Source organism: Corythoichthys intestinalis, chromosome 2 (genome assembly GCF_030265065.1).
Source record: "Corythoichthys intestinalis isolate RoL2023-P3 chromosome 2, ASM3026506v1, whole genome shotgun sequence".
Classification (NCBI taxonomy): domain Eukaryota; kingdom Metazoa; phylum Chordata; class Actinopteri; order Syngnathiformes; family Syngnathidae; genus Corythoichthys; species Corythoichthys intestinalis.
Window position 1 is genome coordinate 32451256 of NC_080396.1, and position 20748 is coordinate 32472003.

The 20748-nt window shown below is 42.8% G+C and overlaps 1 protein-coding gene and 1 long non-coding RNA gene across 3 annotated transcripts in view; one reads left to right on the plus strand and one right to left on the minus strand.

The window, feature by feature from the left end:
- The window catches only part of LOC130911919 (protein Wnt-2b-A-like), a 35889-nt gene extending 31552 nt beyond the window's left edge, over positions 1-4337 (minus strand). Inside the window, exon 1 of the mRNA XM_057829595.1 lies at positions 3917-4337. Within this exon, the coding sequence (XP_057685578.1) occupies positions 3917-4083 (167 nt within the window). The 5' untranslated portion in view covers positions 4084-4337. The remainder of the gene's footprint in view (positions 1-3916) is intronic.
- The window catches only part of LOC130911920 (uncharacterized), a 62221-nt gene extending 41473 nt beyond the window's left edge, over positions 1-20748 (plus strand). Inside the window, exon 3 of one of the 2 annotated variants that reach the window (XR_009062502.1) lies at positions 20653-20748. This is a non-coding gene — a long non-coding RNA (uncharacterized LOC130911920). Of the gene's footprint in view, positions 1-5390; positions 5957-20652 lie in introns of those variants that run through there. The other variant, XR_009062501.1, reaches the window with a different exon arrangement.

The following is a 20748-nucleotide window of genomic DNA, read 5'->3' on the forward strand; positions in this document are numbered from 1 at the left end:
TCTCCTGAATCTTTCAAGGCATCTGGAGGAGCTGGTGCCACATTTGGAAGGATGTCATCTGGTAGGTCATCGCCTTTAACAGGATGAATGCCATAGTCCTTAATTGTTTTGGAGGCAATGATTTCAGGGAATAATTCAACCACCTAGGTCAAGTGCTGAAGAGTATTGCTGCTTAGTTTTTTTTTTTTTTTATACTTTGTAATACTCGGTGTTAAAATCAAAGCAACAGGCAAACTCCATCTTTATCATGTCGCTCATCTTTTCAAATCCTAAATCTTGACTTGACTATATATTTATTTAACTGGCTACATTTGAAAAGGGATATCAGTTGTCTTTCTTATTTTGTCACAGAGGACTTGTTACTTTTTTCAACCTCCGTGGTCGATGACATAACGTAAATAAAGCCACATGATTAAAATGTGAAATTCATGTTTTAAAAGATGACTAAAGCTTGATAAATTCCACATATAACGTTCCATGTTTCAACATGATGCATCTTGAATAATTTACAACAATATTATGTTACGTTACACATAATACCGTATTGGCCCGAATATAAGACGATGTTTTTTGCACTGAAATAAGATTGAAAAAGAGGAGGTCGTCTTATAACTGCGGTCTAAAAAAAAAAAAAAAAAAAAAAAAAAAAAAACTGCGGCCTAGACATATACCCATTCACGACGCTTGATGGCGCCAGTCATCAATGAATCGAATGCTGAACGCGACTCGGGCGGCCAAAGGGAACCCCTGACACGAAGAAGAAAGTGGTAAGAAGGAAAAGAGAAGAAAATACCGGTAATAGAAGAGATAACCGAAAATGGAGAAACTTCGCGACAATTTGGAGAAAAGTGGGTCGAAGATTGGCCAGGTTAACCGGTGTTTGGCCATTCCTTACTACGCGGCGAAACGTCCTACACAATGCTCAGGGCGCTTGCATATGCATTCACACGCATGCGCACATCGGTTGGAAGCGGCGAGTACTCACTATTTTTGTTTTTATTTAGTTATTTAGAACCTTTTCACAGCCTCAAAGATACTTTTTGCATGTATTACCCTCTCATACTTTTAACCATTGTGTTTTTTTGTGTTAGCTTTGAAGCAGTTGACCACATTAGTCACGTAGCGTATTTAAATCGTCCTTATTTGACATAACTACATTTAAGTATTTTCTGCAGGCATTTCTTTAGTACGTTATTCCTGTATGCATCTAAACAAAACAAGTTTAGAGCGCACGGTAGTAATTTAGGTGTCAAATTCGACTAATGTAGGACGTTTCGCCGATGTAGGACATTTTGGCAGAACACCGGCAGCTGAGGAGAAGTTATGACGCAAACTTCAAGTTGATGGTGATAAATGAGGCGGTGTCTTCAAACAACTGCAAAGCGGCTGTGAAATATGGTGTCACAGAGTGTAATGTACGGAGATGGAGAGCTCAAAAAGATCGCCTAAAAAATGCTCAGTCAGAGAAAAGCTTTCCGTGGTCGTTTCTGTATAAAAATTAATTTGGTGTTCAAAAAGTCTTTTTTCAAACTTAAGTCTTGAAAAAGAGGGGGTCGTCTTATAATCGGGGTCGTCTTATATTCGGGCCAATACGGTACGTTTATTACACGTTTAAATACGTTATACGTTTAAATGGATGCAAGGCTGAAGTGGATTGATTTAGTTTCCATTCATTTCAAAAGACAATTCAAGTGTTTTTGTAAATGGGAAATGGGCTTACACTTGTATAGTGCTCTTTACCTTTGAAGGGATTCACGGAGACAGACTTGTAGTTCTTAGAAGATAAACGTTATTATGAGTTAAAATAATTTGATATTGAAACGTCTCTTGATGTTTACATTTTTATACAGTTTGTAAAATTTGTTCAACCAGTAGGTCTCCATTGTTTTTGACATCGTAGGGCGGTGAGGTCACATGGTTACGCTGCTGGGCTTCCAGAATATGACTTTAGTGAAAGAAAAACATGTCTCATGTTCAACCCCTTTCAATTTGAACTCAAGAGGAACATTAATGAGCATTACAGCACTGTCGATATTTCAAAAACGGGAATGGGATGAAATGAGACGAGAGTGGGGGGGGGGGGGGGGGGGGGTTCTGCCAAAATGTGCTACACTGGCGAATTTGACACCCAAAGTACTACCATGCGCTTTCAGCTTGTTTTGTTTAGATGCACAAAACATACTAATGATGCCTTGAGGAAATACTTCAACATTGTAATTGTCAGGGAAACCGGGAAGGCAGGTGGTGTGGGCCCAAATGCAGGGAAACAAAAGGCAGCAAGGCAGGTGGCGGTGAACTCAAAAAATGTTTTAATAATAACTAACAAAAGCACAGAGTACAACCAAAAGTACTGGGGATCATAAATGCAAGGTTCAAACAAAACTTACTTTATCGGAGGAACTAATACACGAGGGTTTGGACAGGACTTCGACATCGACGTTGACATAGACAATGACGCAACAAGGAATGAAAAGAAACTGGGAGCTTATATACACACACACACACAGACAAGGGGTAACGACACAACGAGGAACAGGTGAGCACAGGAGGATGCAGATTTGAGGATACACTAGGAGTCACAACAGGTGAAATCAATGGGCAATCCAAGGGACAAGTCACACTAGGAGAAAACCAACACAAAACCTAACAGTAATATCAAATGAGGGTGGTTTAAATATGCTACGTGACTAATGTGGTGAATGGATCAACAATCTGCTTTAAAGCTACCACAAGAAAACACAATGCTTAAAGTATGAGAAGGTAACAAAAGCAAAAAGTATTTTGAGGCAATGAAAAGGTAATAAAAGACCCAATCAAAACACATTTTTAAAAAATCAATGGCGATATTTGGCGTGTTTTTAATAACATATTTTAGTAAAGGTGAACGATTGTGCCTTATTGGAGCCTATAAGTCTTTAAGTCCAAGGTTCCCTTTAATGTTTTTCATTTACCTACTGATGACGCAGCATGAGGAGCAACGTGGCGTTTAGTATCTTGCTTTCACAAGACACTTTGACATGGTCACCAGTGCAGGGGGGAATCAAACCTTCTGGGTGGGACATCCAGTAATCACTGTACCACTGAGCTATGCTGCCTCATAAGTGTTTAAAATTATCAACGTGGTTATGAGATGAATAAACACACATAGTATTCCAAGGTAAAACTGTATGTCATTTGTTCAAATCAGAAAATGGAATCGAGGTACTTCGGAAGCTCTAATTAACAAGAACAAGTGCAACTAATAATGTGACCATCAACCAAGTAAATTTATGAAGCCTGTAGATCAAGGTTGTCAAAACTGTTCCTTGTGGTTGCAAGTTTTGTTCCAGACAGTTTAAGCAATAAGGTTTCAAATAAAACAAGCACCACACTGCAATCAACTAATTACACTTTTAAGGCACCAGATTAATGAGAAGGTGACCTCTTGATCGGATGGAATGAAAATCTACACACACTGCGGACTTTTATGGTATAATGTGGACACACCTGCTAGATTTTTGAATTAACATGCATTTTTTAAATACTTTGCAACATAGGCATTGTATGGCGAATATACAGTAAATGAGGCATATTTCTTTAAAAACCACAAATGTCTAAACGTTCATACATCTGTGTGTTTAAAATAAATTAACGGCTGGTGCCAGTTCCAACTGACTTGAACATGAGTCAAGGCAACTGCCACATAAATTACATTTATTGCTCCATTATTATAGCAGACCTACAAAGTGACAATGACACTCATATCGTTTAACAGAAATGAAAAGGTGAGTCGAGTTGATGGACTATTGATAAAATGGCATTACCTTGAACGTGTTCTCCAAATTGTTAAAACTAATGAAAAAATCCCACATACAACCAATTAAGCTTCCGTGCATTTTAATTTTTCGTAGCCAAGCAGTGATCGAAAGAGACTCACCACCATGAAGAATCCACTCGTGGTGTTACCAGCAAAAGCAGCAAAACACACGCAAAATATATCCGAGAAGCTCTAGGATTCTGCCTTGACTTGGAGAACACTCCCCGGGGACCGCGACTCCCAATTGGCGCTGCCCCTGCGCTCAGAATCCCGTTGATCGTGAACATGTTTTGTTTTGCTTTCTTCCTCCGTGGTTTCCCTTTCACGAAAACTGTTTCGAATCCAGATGAAATGCGATTGACGATAGGGTGGAAATTCAGGTGCCGTTATCCAGCGTGTGGCTCCATGTTGTGCTTTACTTGCAGCGAAATGTGCGCGTCATGGGTGCCATGTGCGCCATCTCACCTGAGCGCACCAGCAACAAGTGCGCAGGCCACAGACTTTACACTGTGCACAGATTTATCCTTTTTGGGGGTCGATTCAGAGGCAAAAAAAGGGGGGGGGGGGGGGGGGGGGGAAATAATAATGTCCAAAAGGAGCGCTGGATCTGTCACCACCGTGCCGGGAGTGATGCTCGGACCGAACCAGTCCTTTATCAGACCGCAGTACGCACTGACGAAGCTGAGGGGGAAGGAGAGATGGAGAAAAAGAGGGGAGCTAGGGGGAGGGCACCAGCTGACGCCCATTGGAGGTTATGGAGTTTGACTAGGAGGGCGATATTGAAGAGGGCTGTGTGGGTGCGTGTGTATATGTATATGGCTTTGGCTCAGTAATGCCCCGGTTTAAAAAAATATATTAAAAAAATAAAGCAGTACAAGGCAATAAATTTCTTCTTCCTTTCCACTGCACTTTAATCGGTTATAAGACACACATGGCAATGCTAAAGAGTAAAAAAGACTAAAAGTAAATGTTGCTATAAAAGTGACAATAATAACAACAATATAGAATTGAACTCCAAATGATGCAAAAATGAAGATGAATAAACATTGAATTCGGGGAGATTTATCTTGTTTGAAATGCTTCCATTTACGTGTCCCTTTAAAGCTCAAAACAAGACTTTGACCGAGTGTATCCCGAAAGAATCTTGTTTAACAATATGAAAAAAATTATAATGTGTAATTTTGGAGAAAATGTCAATAAAAGCCAATGTTTCCCAAAAGAAGGGAAAATAGCCATTGTCAGACATTTTTGCAGTAATACTTTTGCCAATGGAATGTCAGTATTTTTGATTGCCCCGCCTATTCATCATGCATTGGTTACCCACTGTAGTAAGTGCATAGCAGAAATAAGCTATAATGGAGCCAGGAAGTGAACAGGGCTTTGCCTAAATCTCACACAGAGAAAGAAGAAAGCCGGAGACAGATTTCACAGGTACAGAAACTATCAAGAGTATGTGCCTATTTTCTTAGATTTTTTTTTTTTTAACCTGTTTCACCTGTAGCAGCATATAGGCGCATATATACGCCTGTGCACTATGGTTGTTTTCACAAGTGGTGTCATTTTTGTGTCTATATATATATATACATACGAGCAGAGTGGCATAGGAGGAGAGGTAGGGAGAGAGCCAGGAGATGGGCAGCCTTCATCTCAAATCCCTTCGGTTTCACCAAGATCCTCGGGCAGAAAAGAAGCGGCCATCTCTCCTGCACCGAAGACAAGGTCAACAACTACCTCAATGCCTCCTACAGTGACAGTGCAAGAGAGGAAGATCTTGGGCCATGCAGAACCTTGTGGATCAAGCGAGGCTACACGTGGTCACGTGCTCTTAAGACACAAGCCGGGACTTGATCAACCCCGGCTGGGTCCCCTGGGCGAGGGTGTATGTTGTGAGACCCGAAACATCCAGTGAACCCAGATGCCAACACTGACGATGTGTCTTAAATTGCACCAAAAGTGTAAATTAGAACTAGGTCTAAGAAATGTGTTATTTGCATACTTTGTGTAACAGTATATCACCTGAAGGTCATTTATATGGTATCATGCCTTTTCCTATAACATATTAGAAATGCATTCTTAATTTCAAAACTCAAACATGAATAAAATGTGCCTGTTATTGTTAACACATTTGACTCGAATACTGATCTAGAGTTGTTGATGTGCCTTGGGGAGCAGTTAAGTGTGCTATCTTTTACCTACTGTAAATTTCTCTTTTGTTATTAAATGTCTTATTTGATAATTGTATTTAATACTTCATTTTCATGTTTTTAGGTAGTCATTTTTTGTGCTTATGTAATCCCTTCCAATGACAGTTCATTGATATTCACTAAATGTGACTTCACGTATCAAGGCTATCATAACCATGATAAAAACATAAGAATAAAAGTACCATAATTGTTTTTTTAATTATTATTATTATTGGTATTATTTTTTGACTAGAGAAAGCCAGTACAGTACTACAATTTATTACCGCTGCCATTTTTTAACATGATGCCTGCAGCTTCATACTGCACTACAAAAAGTCCAAGAACTTGGCCAGAGAGCGGAGCCACATTGTCCATTGGAACAACGCAATCTTTTAAAATATGAACCACATGTGTTCAAGACAAATTGCTGAGACAGCTTTTGAATAAAAACGACACACACGTATAACTTACCTTACTCCTGCAGGTGGTCCCAATGCTTGGCAGTGAGATGCCACTTGAAATTCTCAATGGCATTTGCAGTATTGATTAATAGTAGGTGGGTGTGTGCGCTGACCCACAAACAAGTGAACAAATCAGGAAAATCCCTACTGGAATTGAAACTACAGTATTAAAATTTGTGACTTGCCAACTGCTATTTCATGAATAATCTACTTTAGGAGATGTTTTTGTTGCGAGCTTAATCTGCATATGTTGGTGTAAGGGTGACTTTTACAGTCTAATCCCACCGATTTCTGCGTTGATACATTTTAATCGTATTATGGAATAAGAAGGCATACTCAGTAGAAATGCACACTGTCACGTGGCTAATGGCTCTATAAAGTGCCCAATGGTTGAGATTATATAGAGAGCAAGCAGTCCATGGGATGAGCTCAGAGTATATCCGTCCTTTAGCTGGATGCAGCTAGGCCGGATGGTTTTTTGTTAGTGCGAAACAGAAAACTGAATATTGAAAAGACTTGGCCGAAAACCGAAAGGCCGAAAAATACAAATGTATACATTCATTCATTCATTCATTTTCCATGCCGCTTTTCCTCACGAGGGTCGCGGAGGTGCTGGAGCCTATCCCAGCTAACTACGGGCAGTAGGCAGGGGACACCCTGAACTGGTTGCCAGCCAATCGCAGTTCTTTTTTTTGTTTGTTTTAAATTATTTGATTGAATCATTTTCTGATTATTTCCCTTTGCCTTTGCAATGGTTCTACCACCCCGGAGGCTCAAGAAAATGAGTTAGAAAGGTGCCAATTCTGAAACCCCATGGATGGGTGCGATCCCGGGGGCAGTGAGCGTTTTGTGGCAAATTCACAGAATGCAGAGGCGCTGGCGTCTTCATAGCATTCTGTTCGGTGGACCGTGACACTGGCCTGGACTGGCACCGCGTTTCCCCTTGGCTTCAGGTTTACACCACCACCCACTCCAGCTACAGTTCCGGATCCGCTCTGGACCTGGTGCATGTGTTATTTCTATGTTAGCTATTGATACCACGATTGTTGGTAATTTAGTCAGGTTTTTTTTTTCTAATGAACGACACCTTTTCCTCGCTTTGGATTAGCACTTAAGCCTGCTACAATTTTTATGGAGTCGGAATTTGAGATGGTACTTGGTATAAAAATTACAAAATAAAATTTAGAATCACTACAACAATAAAAACTAAATGGCTCAGAAAATTAATATTAACTGATCAATAGTTTGAAAATAAATCTACTGTCAATCTGACTTGCATCATGGTAAGATGTTATATTATTATTTATGTTCATATTTACTATTAAACAAATATCTGAGTTTATTGTGAGCTGCTTTAAACATTCTCCTTTAAGCCATTTTTACCCCTCACTGGAAACTTAAAAGAATTTTAAGAAGTTTTTTGTGTGTGTTTCCAGACTCAGATTTTTATAGTCGTAACCATAAATCAAATACAATTTTCTGTTAAAAACCCACCAACTGAGAAAGATCAGTCATACTGTAGACGTGAATCAGCAAAGGTCAGCATATAACGCAAAGCCTAAAAATACTTTGTCCACCAGGGACAGATGAGCCTCAATGTGCAAGTGTATGTGTGTGAACAAGACCAACCGATCCGTGATAATTTATTGTTGAGTAACTTTAGATCTGCCGACACGCAGAGGCCCTGGAAGTCCAGAAGCTTCTGGAATGATTGGCCAGCTCTCACAAAAAGTGTTGGGCCTTGTTGTCAGATACTTTTCCTTTTCTGTGAAGGATGCAATGAATTGCGCGAATACTGACTGGAAAGGCTCACAAATATGTGCACAATTGATGCCTGGGGTCATATGTCATAGTTAGGTACAAAACTGCCATCTTCTTGGGGAGTGAGTTGAAATGAGTTCATTACCACAACACAGATCTTGCCAAATGTTTGTGCAGAAGCAAGCAAAAGTACAACAGCCCTTACCTGGAAAAACTTAAGTTGCATCTCAAGACAAGTTGCATCTCAAGGCTTTACTGTAATCACCCTTCAGTTACGCCTTACGTCTTTACAGTCTTTGGTCTGTTTTGGGCACATTTAATTTGAGATTCTAAGACCTACTCCCGCACACACAAATACACAGTTGAACATAAGATACCGTAAGATAACATACACTGTACAAAACCACAAATTTTTTTTGTTTGTTTGTTTGTTTTGTTTCACTGTTGTGAATTCAAATCAGATGAAAAGTTTCAGGTCAGTCAGGTTTACTGAAGTTATTCAATTTTGTTAAATGCCACCATAAAGGGAGAAATAATTGCTCGGAGAATTTACCTATTATTTCAAACATTTACATACATTTCTTTAGTATCCAGTAGCATTTAATTCGAACTGCAAAATTGGGTAAAACATTTTTAATAACCTTCCACAAACTTCTGACAGTTCTCTGCTGGAATCTTGGCCCATTCCTACTGACAGAACTGATGCAACTGAGTCATGTTTGTCGTTCGTTTTGCTCGCACATGCCTTTTCAGATCTGTCCACAAATATTCGATGAGAATAAGATCAAGGCTTTCTAATGGACACTCTAAAGAACTTGTTATTCTCAAGCCTCTTTCCGCTTACTATTTAGAAAATAGTTTGTTCCCCAGATTTAGCTTCCGGGTGTCATGTACCAATGTACGAGCATATTGCATCACACTCATACATCATAAAGCTTCCATCACAAAGACTGTGTACTCTTTTATATGTCACAAAGAACAACTGAGAACAATATATAAGGCACAAACACCTAGCATTCAGTGTGAGGTCAGCAGCGATTCAGCATACGTTTGCATGCCAACTAGCCATTACCGCTTCACCTGATTGTTTTCTTTGCCTGTCAATATCAATAAAATCCTGTGTCTGCGATATGCAACTCCAGCAACAGCAAGAACAATCGACTCAGGTGATCCAAACTCTCATCAAACTGGCAACTCCATCGTCACCACAACCTCTGGTTCCAGAAGCCCTGGTTCTGGTGAACCCAGCTTTGGCTATTTATGCCCCCGAGCCAAAGATTGGAAACCCCGAATGCTTTAATGGCGACCCAACCGATGTACGAGCCTTTCTGACAAGTTGCAAAGTCCAATTTTCCCTGCAACCCCGGACTTTTGCAAACGAAGGGGCCAAAGTTGGGTACGTCATCACACACTTGACCGGTCGGGCGCGACTTTGGGGAACAGCAGAATTTGAGAGGCAAACACCAGCCTATACCAACTTCAATGCTTTTGCCGATGAAATGATGAAAGTGTTCGACCCGGGCCTTTCTAACTCTTATCCCACGCCCTTATGACCATCCTTTCATTCATTCATTCATTTTCCATGCCGCTTTTCCTCACGAGGGTCGCAGAGGTGCTGGAGCCTATCCCAGCTAACTACGGGCAGTAGGCAGGGGACACCCTGAACTGGTTGCCAGCCAATCGCAGGGCACAAGGAGACATACAACCATTCACGCACACACTCATACCTACGGACAATTTAGAGTGTTCAATCAGCCTACCATGCATGTTTTTGGGATGTGGGAGGAAACCGGAGTTCCCGGAGGAAACCCACGCAGGCACGGGGAGAACATGCAAACTCCACACAGGAAGGCCGAAGCCCGGGATTGAACCCTTGATCTCACAACTGTGAGGCAGACGTGCTAACCACTCAGCCACCGTGCCGCCCTTATGACCATCCGTCAAGGCAATTGGTCAGTGTCGCAGTATTCAATTGATTTCCGAACTCTGGTGTGGCGCAGCAACTGGAACACGGAAGCAGTGATCGACGCATTCTATCACAGCCTGGCGGACTACATCAAAGATGAGCTCATCTCCTATAATCTACCCAGCACCCTTGATGAAGCCATTGCCCTTGTAACCCACATTGACCGTCGGATTCAGACCCGATGACGAGAGAGGGGACATCGGAGTGCACCCTCTGCCTCTCAGCCTTTTCCAGTTGTTACTCCCACCCATTTAAACCAGCCTGAGTCCATGGAGATTGGCCGTGCTGCCCTAACTCCTGAAGAGCGCCAGCGACGTTTCACTTCTAACCTGTGCCTGTACTGCGGGGGTGAAGTTCATCAAATCGCTACCTACCCAGCAAAAGCCAGAGCTCACCAGACATCAGGGAGATTTCCCCATCTTTTCCTGCACAAGCTCTGGATGGACATCTACTACATCTACAGTGACCCACATCTCAGCCTCGGTAACCATGCTTCTGTCCGGAAACCACCACGAGTCCATCCAGTTCCACCTGATCCGCTCACCAGGTCAGCCTCTACTCCTTGGTTATCCATGGCTGCACCAGCACAACCCTAACCTCGATTGGGAGACTGGAGAATGGGGCAGGAGATGCCACCAGACCTGTCTGAAGGAAGCGGTCATACCCACCAATCCTGAACCTGTCAGTCCTGTCCCAGATATCTCCAACATGCCTGCCTGCTACCATGCACTCCGTGGGGTCTTTAACAAAACCAAGGCCACTTCACTGCCCCCTCACCGGCCATATGACTGCGCCATAGACCTCCTGTCCCGCACAGTGCCAGCAAAGAGACGTCTGTACTCCTTATCTGCACCAGAAAGAAGCGCCATGGAGAAGTACATCAATGAATCTCTAGCTGGTGGGTTAATCCGTCCATCGTCCTCACCTGCTGGAGCTGGATTCTTCTTCGTACCGAAGAAGGATGGCTCCCTCCACTCATGCATAGATTACCGTGGACTCAGTGACATAACCATCAAGAACCGCAACCCCCTGCCACTCATGTCATCTGCTTTTGAACTTTTCCAAGGTGCCACTGTGTTCACTAAACTGGATCTGAGGAATGCTTATCACCTGGTTCGAATGAGAGAAGGTGATGAGTGGAAGACGGCATTCAACACGCCCTCCGGACACTATGAGTACCTAGTCATGCCCTTTGGCCTAACCAAAGCCCCTGCAGTATTTCAGGCCCTGGTAAATGATGTCCTGCGAGACATGCTCAATATCTTTGTGTATTTAGATGACATACTGATATTTACCAAAACTATGTCTGACCATATAAATCACGTCCAGCAGGCTCTGCACCGTGTCCTGGAAAACTCCCTGTTTGTCAAAGCAGAGAAATATGGATTCCACGCCAGATCGGTATCATTTCTGGGACAGATAATGGCAGATGGAAGTCTTTATATGGACCCTGCAAAAGTGACGGCAGTTACATCCTGGCCTGTACCGGAGAACTGCAAAAACTGCAACAATTCCTGGGCTTTGCCAACTTCTATAAACGATTCATCAGGAATTACATCACAGTGGCATCTCCTCTCACAGCCCTTACCAGCACAAAGGTTCCGTTCAGGTTGTCTCCAGCAGCTGACAAGGCCTTCGAGACACTTTAGGCACACTTAACTTCTGCCCCAATCCTCCAAATGCCCAACCCAGAACGACAATTTATGGTAGAGGAGGATGCGTCCGACGTGGGGGTTGCGGCAGTGCTTTCACAGCGTGCAGCATCGGACGGCAAGTTACATCCGTGCGTCTTCTACTCTCGCCGACTGTCCCCGGCAGAGCAGAATTATGACATTGGGAATCACGAGCTACTGGCTGTATAACTCACTCTGGAAGAATGGCGACATTGGCTTGAAGGATCAACCGTTCCGTTTCGGGTGTGGACCAACTACAAGAACCTTGAATACATAAGAACAGCTCGGCGGTTGAACCCGCAGCAGGCCCGGTGGTCCCTATTCTTCACACATTCCAATTTAACCCTCTCTTACCGCCCTGGTTCCCGGAATGCAAAGTCTGATGCCCTCTCTCGAGTATTCCAGAAGGATGAAGCACTAGTGGAGGATTCCAAGCCTAATTTCCCGGATTCCTGCCTAGTTGCCACGCTGACCTGCGACATTGAGGAGCAGGTCAAAGAAGCCAGCCGGGATCAGCCTGGCCTCTTTGTTCCTGATAATCTGAGGTCCCAGGTGATCCAGTGGGGCCACAACTCCCACCTGGCTTGTCACCCTGGTGTCACATGCACCATCAACCTGCTCTCCCAGAGATTCTAGTGGCCATCGTTGAGAACAGATGTGTAAGACTTCGTGAAAGCCTGCCCTACCTGTATCCAGAACAAGACCACCAGCCGTTCCCAGCCGGCTTGCTCCAACCCCTGCCAGTCCCCAAACGACCCTGGTCCCATATATCAATGGACTTTGTCAACGGACTCCCTCCTTCTGAAGGAAACTGTTACGAGTACCCCTGGTGGTCAGGGGCCGCGAGCGTAACATAAGACGGCAGGTGTGCAAGGAGGAAGCAGTGACAAATCAAAATTGCTAATAAAAAGTTTATTTAACAGAAAAAAAGGCAAAGGACACAGAGCACACAAACATTTACCCAACCCCCTGCACTATGCAGCAAACAACAAATAAAAGTTCCAAAAACCCCCCAACTAAACCTAGAACCCAAAACAACCCCCGAACTAAATCACTATTGTGGCAGGCACCTAGTGTACCCCAAAATACATGGGTGGTGTTGCCGCTCTATCTAATGGACTAATACAGAGAGTTAGTACCTACGTGAGGTGGGAGACACGATGTATACCTGCAGGTGTCTAACTAAAGTCCCTACCTCTGTGCTCTGCGCCAGCCTAAAGGAAAAAGACAAAAGAGATCATTAATAAACAAGTGGCAGAAAGCAAACTTCATAAACAGAATCTAAGTCAAAACATAACAGGCTTCAACAAACCAAGACAACCAAATTGAGAGCTGCCACCGCCTCTCCTGAACAGAGCAAACAATTCAGCTTATATAGTGGCAGAACGAATAGATGACTGGCTAATGAGGAAGTGGTTCCAGCTGTGGAGGCCTTCCGAGATCACACAGGTGGAAACTACTGCAAAGGAAAAATACAGGTGAAAACCAACATAAACCAGTATAAAGTGAAAGGGAAAACATACATACCTGAACAAAAGGATAAATTACTCTCCATCCGTAACAGAAACACTGTCATCCTCATGGTTGTGGACAGGTTCAGCAAGATGGCCCACTTCATCCCGCTGCCAAGATTGCCAACTGCAAAGAAGACGGCACAGGTGGTTATGGAGCAGGTGTTCCGTATTCACGGACTACCAAGGGATGTCGTATCTGACCGAGGTCCGCAGTTTGCATCCTCCTTATGGAAGGAGTTCTGCCACCTACTGGGAGCCACAGCGAGCCTCACATCAGGCTATCACCCCCAGTCTAACGGCTAGTTGGAAAGGCTCAACCAAGAGCTTGAGACATCCCTCCGCTGCATGGCTTCACGCAACCCCCATTCTTGGGTGCAACATGTGCTGTGGGTGGAATACGCTCACAACTCCCTTCCGAGCTTTACGCTGTCTTCGGCTATCAACCGCCCCTGTTCGACAGCCTGCCCTTCCGCCCAAGCCTGTGTACGGAGATGTCGCCACATCCGGTCTCAAGCCCGTACCGCTCTTTTAAAGTCTGTTTCTGGTTATGCCATCAGAGCCAACTGACGAAGGACTGCAGCCCTGCATACCGAGTGGGCCAGAAGTTATGGCTTTCTTCCTGGGGCCTGCCACTCCAGGTGGAATCACGTAAACTGACACCCAGGTTCATTGGTCCATTTCCCATTGAGAAGATCATCAGCCCATCAGCTGTCGGATTCCAACTACCCCGGTCTATGAAGTTTCACCCAACCTTCCATGTCTCCAAACTAAAGCCAGTCCATGAAAGCCCCCTGGTCCCGAATGCAGCACCACCTCCCACTCCTCGCATGGTGGACGGGGGTCCTGTCTACACAGTTCTCCGCCTGCTCAGGTCACGCCACCGTGGCAGGGGCCTCCAATATCTGGTGGACTGGGAAGGATATGGTCCTGAGGAGAGGATGTGGGTCCCAGCTGGGCGGATTGTAGATCGGACCCTTATATCAAACTTCCACCGCCTCCATCCGGACCAACCGTCCGTTCCCCGGGGTCGACCTAGAGCGGCTTGCTCTCAGCCCATGCCTGCATCTGACTCTGAGCCCGACCCTGTGCCATCGGTACTTGATTCCTCCACTAGCGAGGAGGAGATTGAGCCAATGCCCTCAGCAGATGAGGCCAGGAATCTGACGGGTCGGTGGATTAGTAGCCCTTGGTTGCCTTCTGGAGCCGTCCCTTGAGAGGTCATGTACCAATGTACCAGCATACTGCCAGCACATTGCATCACACTCATGCATCACAAAGCCTCCATCTCAAAGACTGTGTACTCTTTCATATGTCACAAAGAACAAGTAAGAACAGTATATAAGGCACGATCACCTAGCATTCAATGTCAGGTCGTCAGCGATTCAGCATACGTTTGCATGCCAACTAGCCATTACAGCTTGATCTGATTGTTTTCTTTGCCTGTCAACATCAATAAAATCCTGTGTCTGCGATACGCAACTGGTTCCTCCGTCTCGTACATGACACCTTGATGTCTTGCTTAATATCGCCATATAATGTTCTTTCTTCTTCTTTTCATGAAGAGTCACAGTTCAACTCTACACATGATGCTGTCACTTCCATGCTCTTTATCTGGTAAAGTGTTTTTAGGTCAACAAATATCCCCGTTTCCTCCAGATGGAACGTTGGGCATTATGGACAAACAACTCCACTTTAGTTTGATCAGACCACAGGATTTGTCTCCAGAAGTTAAGATGATAGTCTTTTTTTTTTTTTTTTTAGCAAACTGTAATCTGTTTTTTCGGAGTAGTGGCTTCATTCCTGGTGAGTGGCCTTTCAGCCCATGTCAGTGCAGTGCATTCCTTAGCTTCATCCGGCATCTTTACAAGGTCTGTTGTTAGCTTTTGTTCTAAGGTTGATTGGCACATTTTGGACCAAAACGCGTTTGTCTCTGGGACAGAGATCCCCTCGCTTTCCTGAGCGGTATGATGACATGACATTCCCATGATGTTTATACTTGCGTATAATTGTTTGAACAGATGAACGTGGCACCTTCAAGCATCTGGAAATAGCACCCAAGGAGGAGCTACACTAGTGGAACTCCCTGGATTTTCGTGATTTCCTGGCTGATTTCTTTTGATTTTCCCATGATTTCAAACAAGGAAGCAGACTGTTTGAGGTGTGGCCTTGAATACATCTCCAGGTGTGCTGTCAATGAACTCACATGCTATCAGTTAACCTATGAGGAGCTTCCAAAGCAATGAGCTCATCATCTGGACTTTCCCATGTTCTATATAGACATAGTACTTTTTTGTATGTAAACTTTTGACTTCAGAAAACAATGTAAAATTCTCCCTCTTATTATTGTGAAATTTAACAAAATTAAATATTTTCAATAATCCTGACTGGTCAGAAACAGGAGGGGTTTAGTTTGACTTGTAACTGAACCTGTAATTGAAACTACATATTAGCACATGTGGAATTATGTACATAGCAAAAAAGGTGAAATAACCGATAACATGTTTTATATTCTATGTTCTTCAAAGTCACTACCATTTTCTATGACTACTTTTTTGCACACTCTTGGTATCACAGTGAGCTACAAGAATTAGTCACCTGAAATTGTTTTCACTTCATGCCTCATCAGCAGTGTGGAAAAACTGACCCTCAAAGGTCTTAGTGGGTCCTGGTCTTTGTTCCATCTGTTCCAGCACAGACCATTTAACCCACAGGTGTCAAACCGATTCCAGAAAGGGCCAAGTGGGTGCAGGTTTGCTTTCCAACCAAGGAAGAGGGCACCTTTTCACTAATCAGATCTTTTACATGTATAATCAGTTAAACTTTTGTCAGGTGCTGCTTGTTTCAGTAGGAAGTTCATTGGTTAAACTCTCTGCACGGTATCGGTTGGAACAAAATCCAGCACCCACTTGGCCCTTTCTGGAATCGGTTTGACACCTGTGATTTAACCAATGAGGTTTCTGCTGAAACAAGAAGCTCCTGACTGTGATCAACTGACTGCGCTTCCAAAACACCAGATTCGTGAAAAGGTTTCCTCTTGATGGGTTGGAACAGAATATTTTTTATATTTATATTTTTATATTTTTGTGGAATATTTTGCCCACCCTTGCTTATTCAATTCAATTCAATTCAATTCAATTTTATTTTTATAGCCCTGGATCACAACAACGTTGTCTCAAAGGGCTTTGCAGAGGCAATATGATACACAATCAGAAACAGCAAACGAAGCAACAAAGATGAATGAATAAATTCAAGTCCTGGGTATCCCCCATCCTTAGACCCTCCATGTCGGCAAGGAAAAACTCCAAAAACTCCAGAGTCTTCGGGAGAAAACGAGAAACCTTGGGGAGTACCACAGTCAGGAGAAATCCACTCCCAGGACGGATAGACAGGAAGCCCCAGGACCGCTAATGGGAATTAGCAGGCGAAGTTACAGTCCGTAAAGATGCAGTGGAGTAAAGGAACAAGAAGAGGTCCATCTAGCCAGATGAGACGGGGGTATCAATGAGGACGTCCATCCAGCTTGGGGTCCGGACAGTCAGGAGGCTGCAGCTGAAAAATAGCCCCTCCCCAGAGGGGAGGGGGGAAGAGGACACCGGGTGACTAGTGATGAAGAGACTAGACAACTAGATATTAACATTGGAAAATAGAAATAAAGTAAGATAAGTGGTAGGTAGAGTGAGAAAAAGGAGATAGAACTCAGTGGCTGTACTTCCCCCAGCTTTATAGCTTCTAGTGCAGCTTAGACTAAACTTTGAGTCTACTCCGACTTCAACTAGCCTGACCATAAGCTTTGTCGAATAGGAACGTTTTTAATCTAATCTTAAATGTGCAGACTGTCTCGGCTTCTTTAATATTAGCTGGAAGCTGATTCCATAAAACAGGGGCTTGGTGGCCAAAGGCTCTAGCTTCGACAGTACTTTTAGAAACCCTGGGAACTACCAGTAGACCTGCATTTTGAGAGCGGAGTGTTCTGTTGGGGCGGTATGGAACCAGAGCATCGATGAGATAAGATGGCCCCAACCCATTAATGGTCTTAAATGTAAGAAGAAGGATTTTAAATTTAATTCTAAACTCGACTGGAAGCCAGTGAAGGGCCTGGAGCACAGGGGTGATGTGCTCTCTTCTATTGGTTCCTGTTAAAAGTCTTGCTGCTGCGTTTTGGACTAGCTGAAGACCTTTTAGAGAACTTTTAGGACAAGCTGCAAGTAGGGAGTTACAGTAATCCAATCTCGATGTAAAGAAACACGTGAATTAATTTTTCTGCATCTCTTTTAGATATTTCTAATTTTGGCTATGTTGCGCAGGCTTATCAGGGTTAATGAGTGGAATTTCTTTCTTTAACAATGGATTTGGGACAATGCATGGAAGACGTGTGTCCAAACCTTTGGTCTTTACTGTTTGTGAAATAATTAGTTGTAGAATGTCAAGGCAAAATCCTAAAAACTCACACCGGCCATTCAAATACTTATATTGTAAACTGACTGGCAATTCCTCTTGTGAAGTGTGTCTGCGCCCTTAAATGTGATGGTGACAAGTCGGACAATAATAAAATGTTTACTAGGTCATCAGAGAATGCTGTCATGCTCTACACATTCAGACCATTCACACGCACACTCAATAGCAGGTTAGCTGGATGAGATCAAAGGATACTTTAAATGTGGTGACCCCTTTTGAGTGAAACACACCTCTGATACAGAAAACACACGTTGATACACAAAGACAAAAATAAATGCATGTGGTAGACGCTTGCATTTGTGTTGATTCCACACTGCAGGGAGGAGGCTGCCCTCAAGAGAGATTTGTGCTGCAGGATTATCCATGAAAGTATCCACAGATGACTAGACTCATCAACAGCAGGACAATCTGACTCACCCCCAGCCATTGCAAATTATAGTGACAAAAAACACACTCTTAAACACACACAGACAAAAGAACATGGCTGTAATGTCATATGCTTGGATTTGTATTAATCCAACACAGCAGGTTGTTTATTCTGGTCATGAGTGGAGTTTTGCACTTTTGTCTGACTGCAGCTTTGTTTGTGCTGAATCATTTCCTGTTCGCACAGGAAATTGACAGCTGATGTACAGTACACATGTTATTCATAGAGGGAACTACTGACATTGTGCTTGCCTCTGTATAAACTTTTTTTCCGTATCGCATTTACATTGTGGCTTTGAAATTAGCCAAAATGTACCCACACACCACTGCTAGAAATTCTTGTTCTAATGGAGCTAGGCTAAACTAGTGGTTCTGGTGTCCGTAAAACAATGATCACTTCAAGTTGAATGATATTTTTAGATAGACTGCAGCATCCTCATTAGTGATGTTGACTCCATGGAATTTTCTGAAATACTAGGACTTGGGGAACAAAGCGGTAAATAAAACTGCTTAAATGGAGAGGGCGAGTATATGAATGGTGAACAGTGAAAACAGATATAGTGGGGTCCTACAATTTCATGTTTTGTAATAAAAGTATTTGTTCTCTGCGATTCACTGCTATCCCTCCCAGCTCAATTGGATTGGACATCTCTTAGCGTCATGTGTAGCCAATGTGTCACATTGATGGCACATTGACTGTGCAGGAGAGTTCATGCAGTATTTAGCTAAGTAAGGAGAGATGTGAGAGCCATTTTTCAAGTGTCCCAGAGTACACGAAACTTTTACAAAAACGCAAGGTTTCCTCAGCTGTGACTTGTGTGTATCTGTCCGCTGAAACAGCCTGATAGCATGGATATCAGTCCTTCTGCTCCTCTAAAAAGACATTATGTAATTTGAAAAATTACTTCGTGAAAAACATTTTTTATCTTGTAAAATCTTTTTCATAACAATATTACCCTGCCCTATTCTTTTCATTTAATTAATATCCAAAACGTACACACTGACGAATCCACGAGATGATCGATTTGGACATTGTCTTTTTTCTTTCATTTACTTTGAAACAATAGTTAACACTAGGAAGCTCATTAGTCTATCTCAGTTCGGGGGATACCTTAGAAATTTTAACAATTGTGTATTTTTTACAAAGCGCGATTATGACTTCAATGATTGGATGGGCAGTCACATTTAAAGTTTGCACTATTTCTGTTGTGATAGTGAAATATACAGATGATATATAATATTAATATGGAGGGTGAAAGTAAATTTCTCTATTTTGAAACCCGCCTTCAGTGGCAATGCCCAGTACAGCAGGGTTTTATTACACTTCTAGGGACTTATTTTTGGCTTACGCATAAGATGCTAAAGGGAGCCCGGGTGCGAGAGGTGAAAAAAAAGAAAAAGGTGATCCTTAGCAGTGATTTTTTTTCTAGTACTGAAATTAAGAAGAAAATTATAGTAAAATATGAGCATGGTGTGCGTGTCAGTGAACTGGCTCGATAATACGGCCAGAATATGTTTACAATCTCACCAGTCTTTATAAGTTAAGGTGACAATTTTTATTATTGTAACATCGGCAAGGAAGTCACCAGCTTTATCAAGTTTTTGATCATTTATTTCAAAACTTGTAAAACACAACACAGCTACTGTCCACCGTAGCCAACAACAACAGAACATGAAAAGTGAAAGTAAAATCTCTAACTCACCTCTCTCACCCCATCATCAGTCACACGGTTCGTTCAGATACAGCATGCAAAACACAACCGCCACATTAGAACCCGATTTGTTACATATTATTATCATCATCATTTTGATTTATATTTATAATTTATTTGTTTTGCTATGTGTAACTGCTATTTGTAATTGTACCAGCAGTATTCATTAAGGATTTACCATAGGTTTTTGGGCTGTGGAATTAATTAATTGAATTATGTTGTATTGTTATGGGAAAATCCCTCTCAACATACGACCATTTCGACTTAAAAACCAGGTCGTGGAACGATTTAAATTTGTATGCAGAGGTACCACTGTATCGTAATTCATCTCTTGGATTTGTGACATAGTGATTCTAATGAATACGATGAGTTCATCAACGTCATGTCGGTCACCACAAACCTTACTGTAAGGCAGGGGTCTCCAAACCGGTCGTTAAGGGCCGCTGTGGGTCCTGGTTTTTGTTCCAGCCAATCAAGCACAGACAGTTTAAGCAATGAGGTTTGGAATATAGCAAAAACCGTGCACCCACTATGGCCCAATGTGAAATAGTTTGGAGACCTCTGCTGTAACGTATAGCAGGTTTGTGTAATTGACATTGATTCTGCAGTGAAGTTGTAGTGGTTACCTGATGCTTCAGGTGTGTGTCTTTTTGCAGGATTTTTTTTTTTTTTTTTTTTTAAAGCTGAGTGGATTCTATGTTGCAGGACAAGTCTCTCCACACCCTGAGGAATAGGGCAGGTTTTAACCGGCTACAGGTGCACTTGAGAAGGGCAGGCCTGGCCTTTGATGTTGAAGCCAAC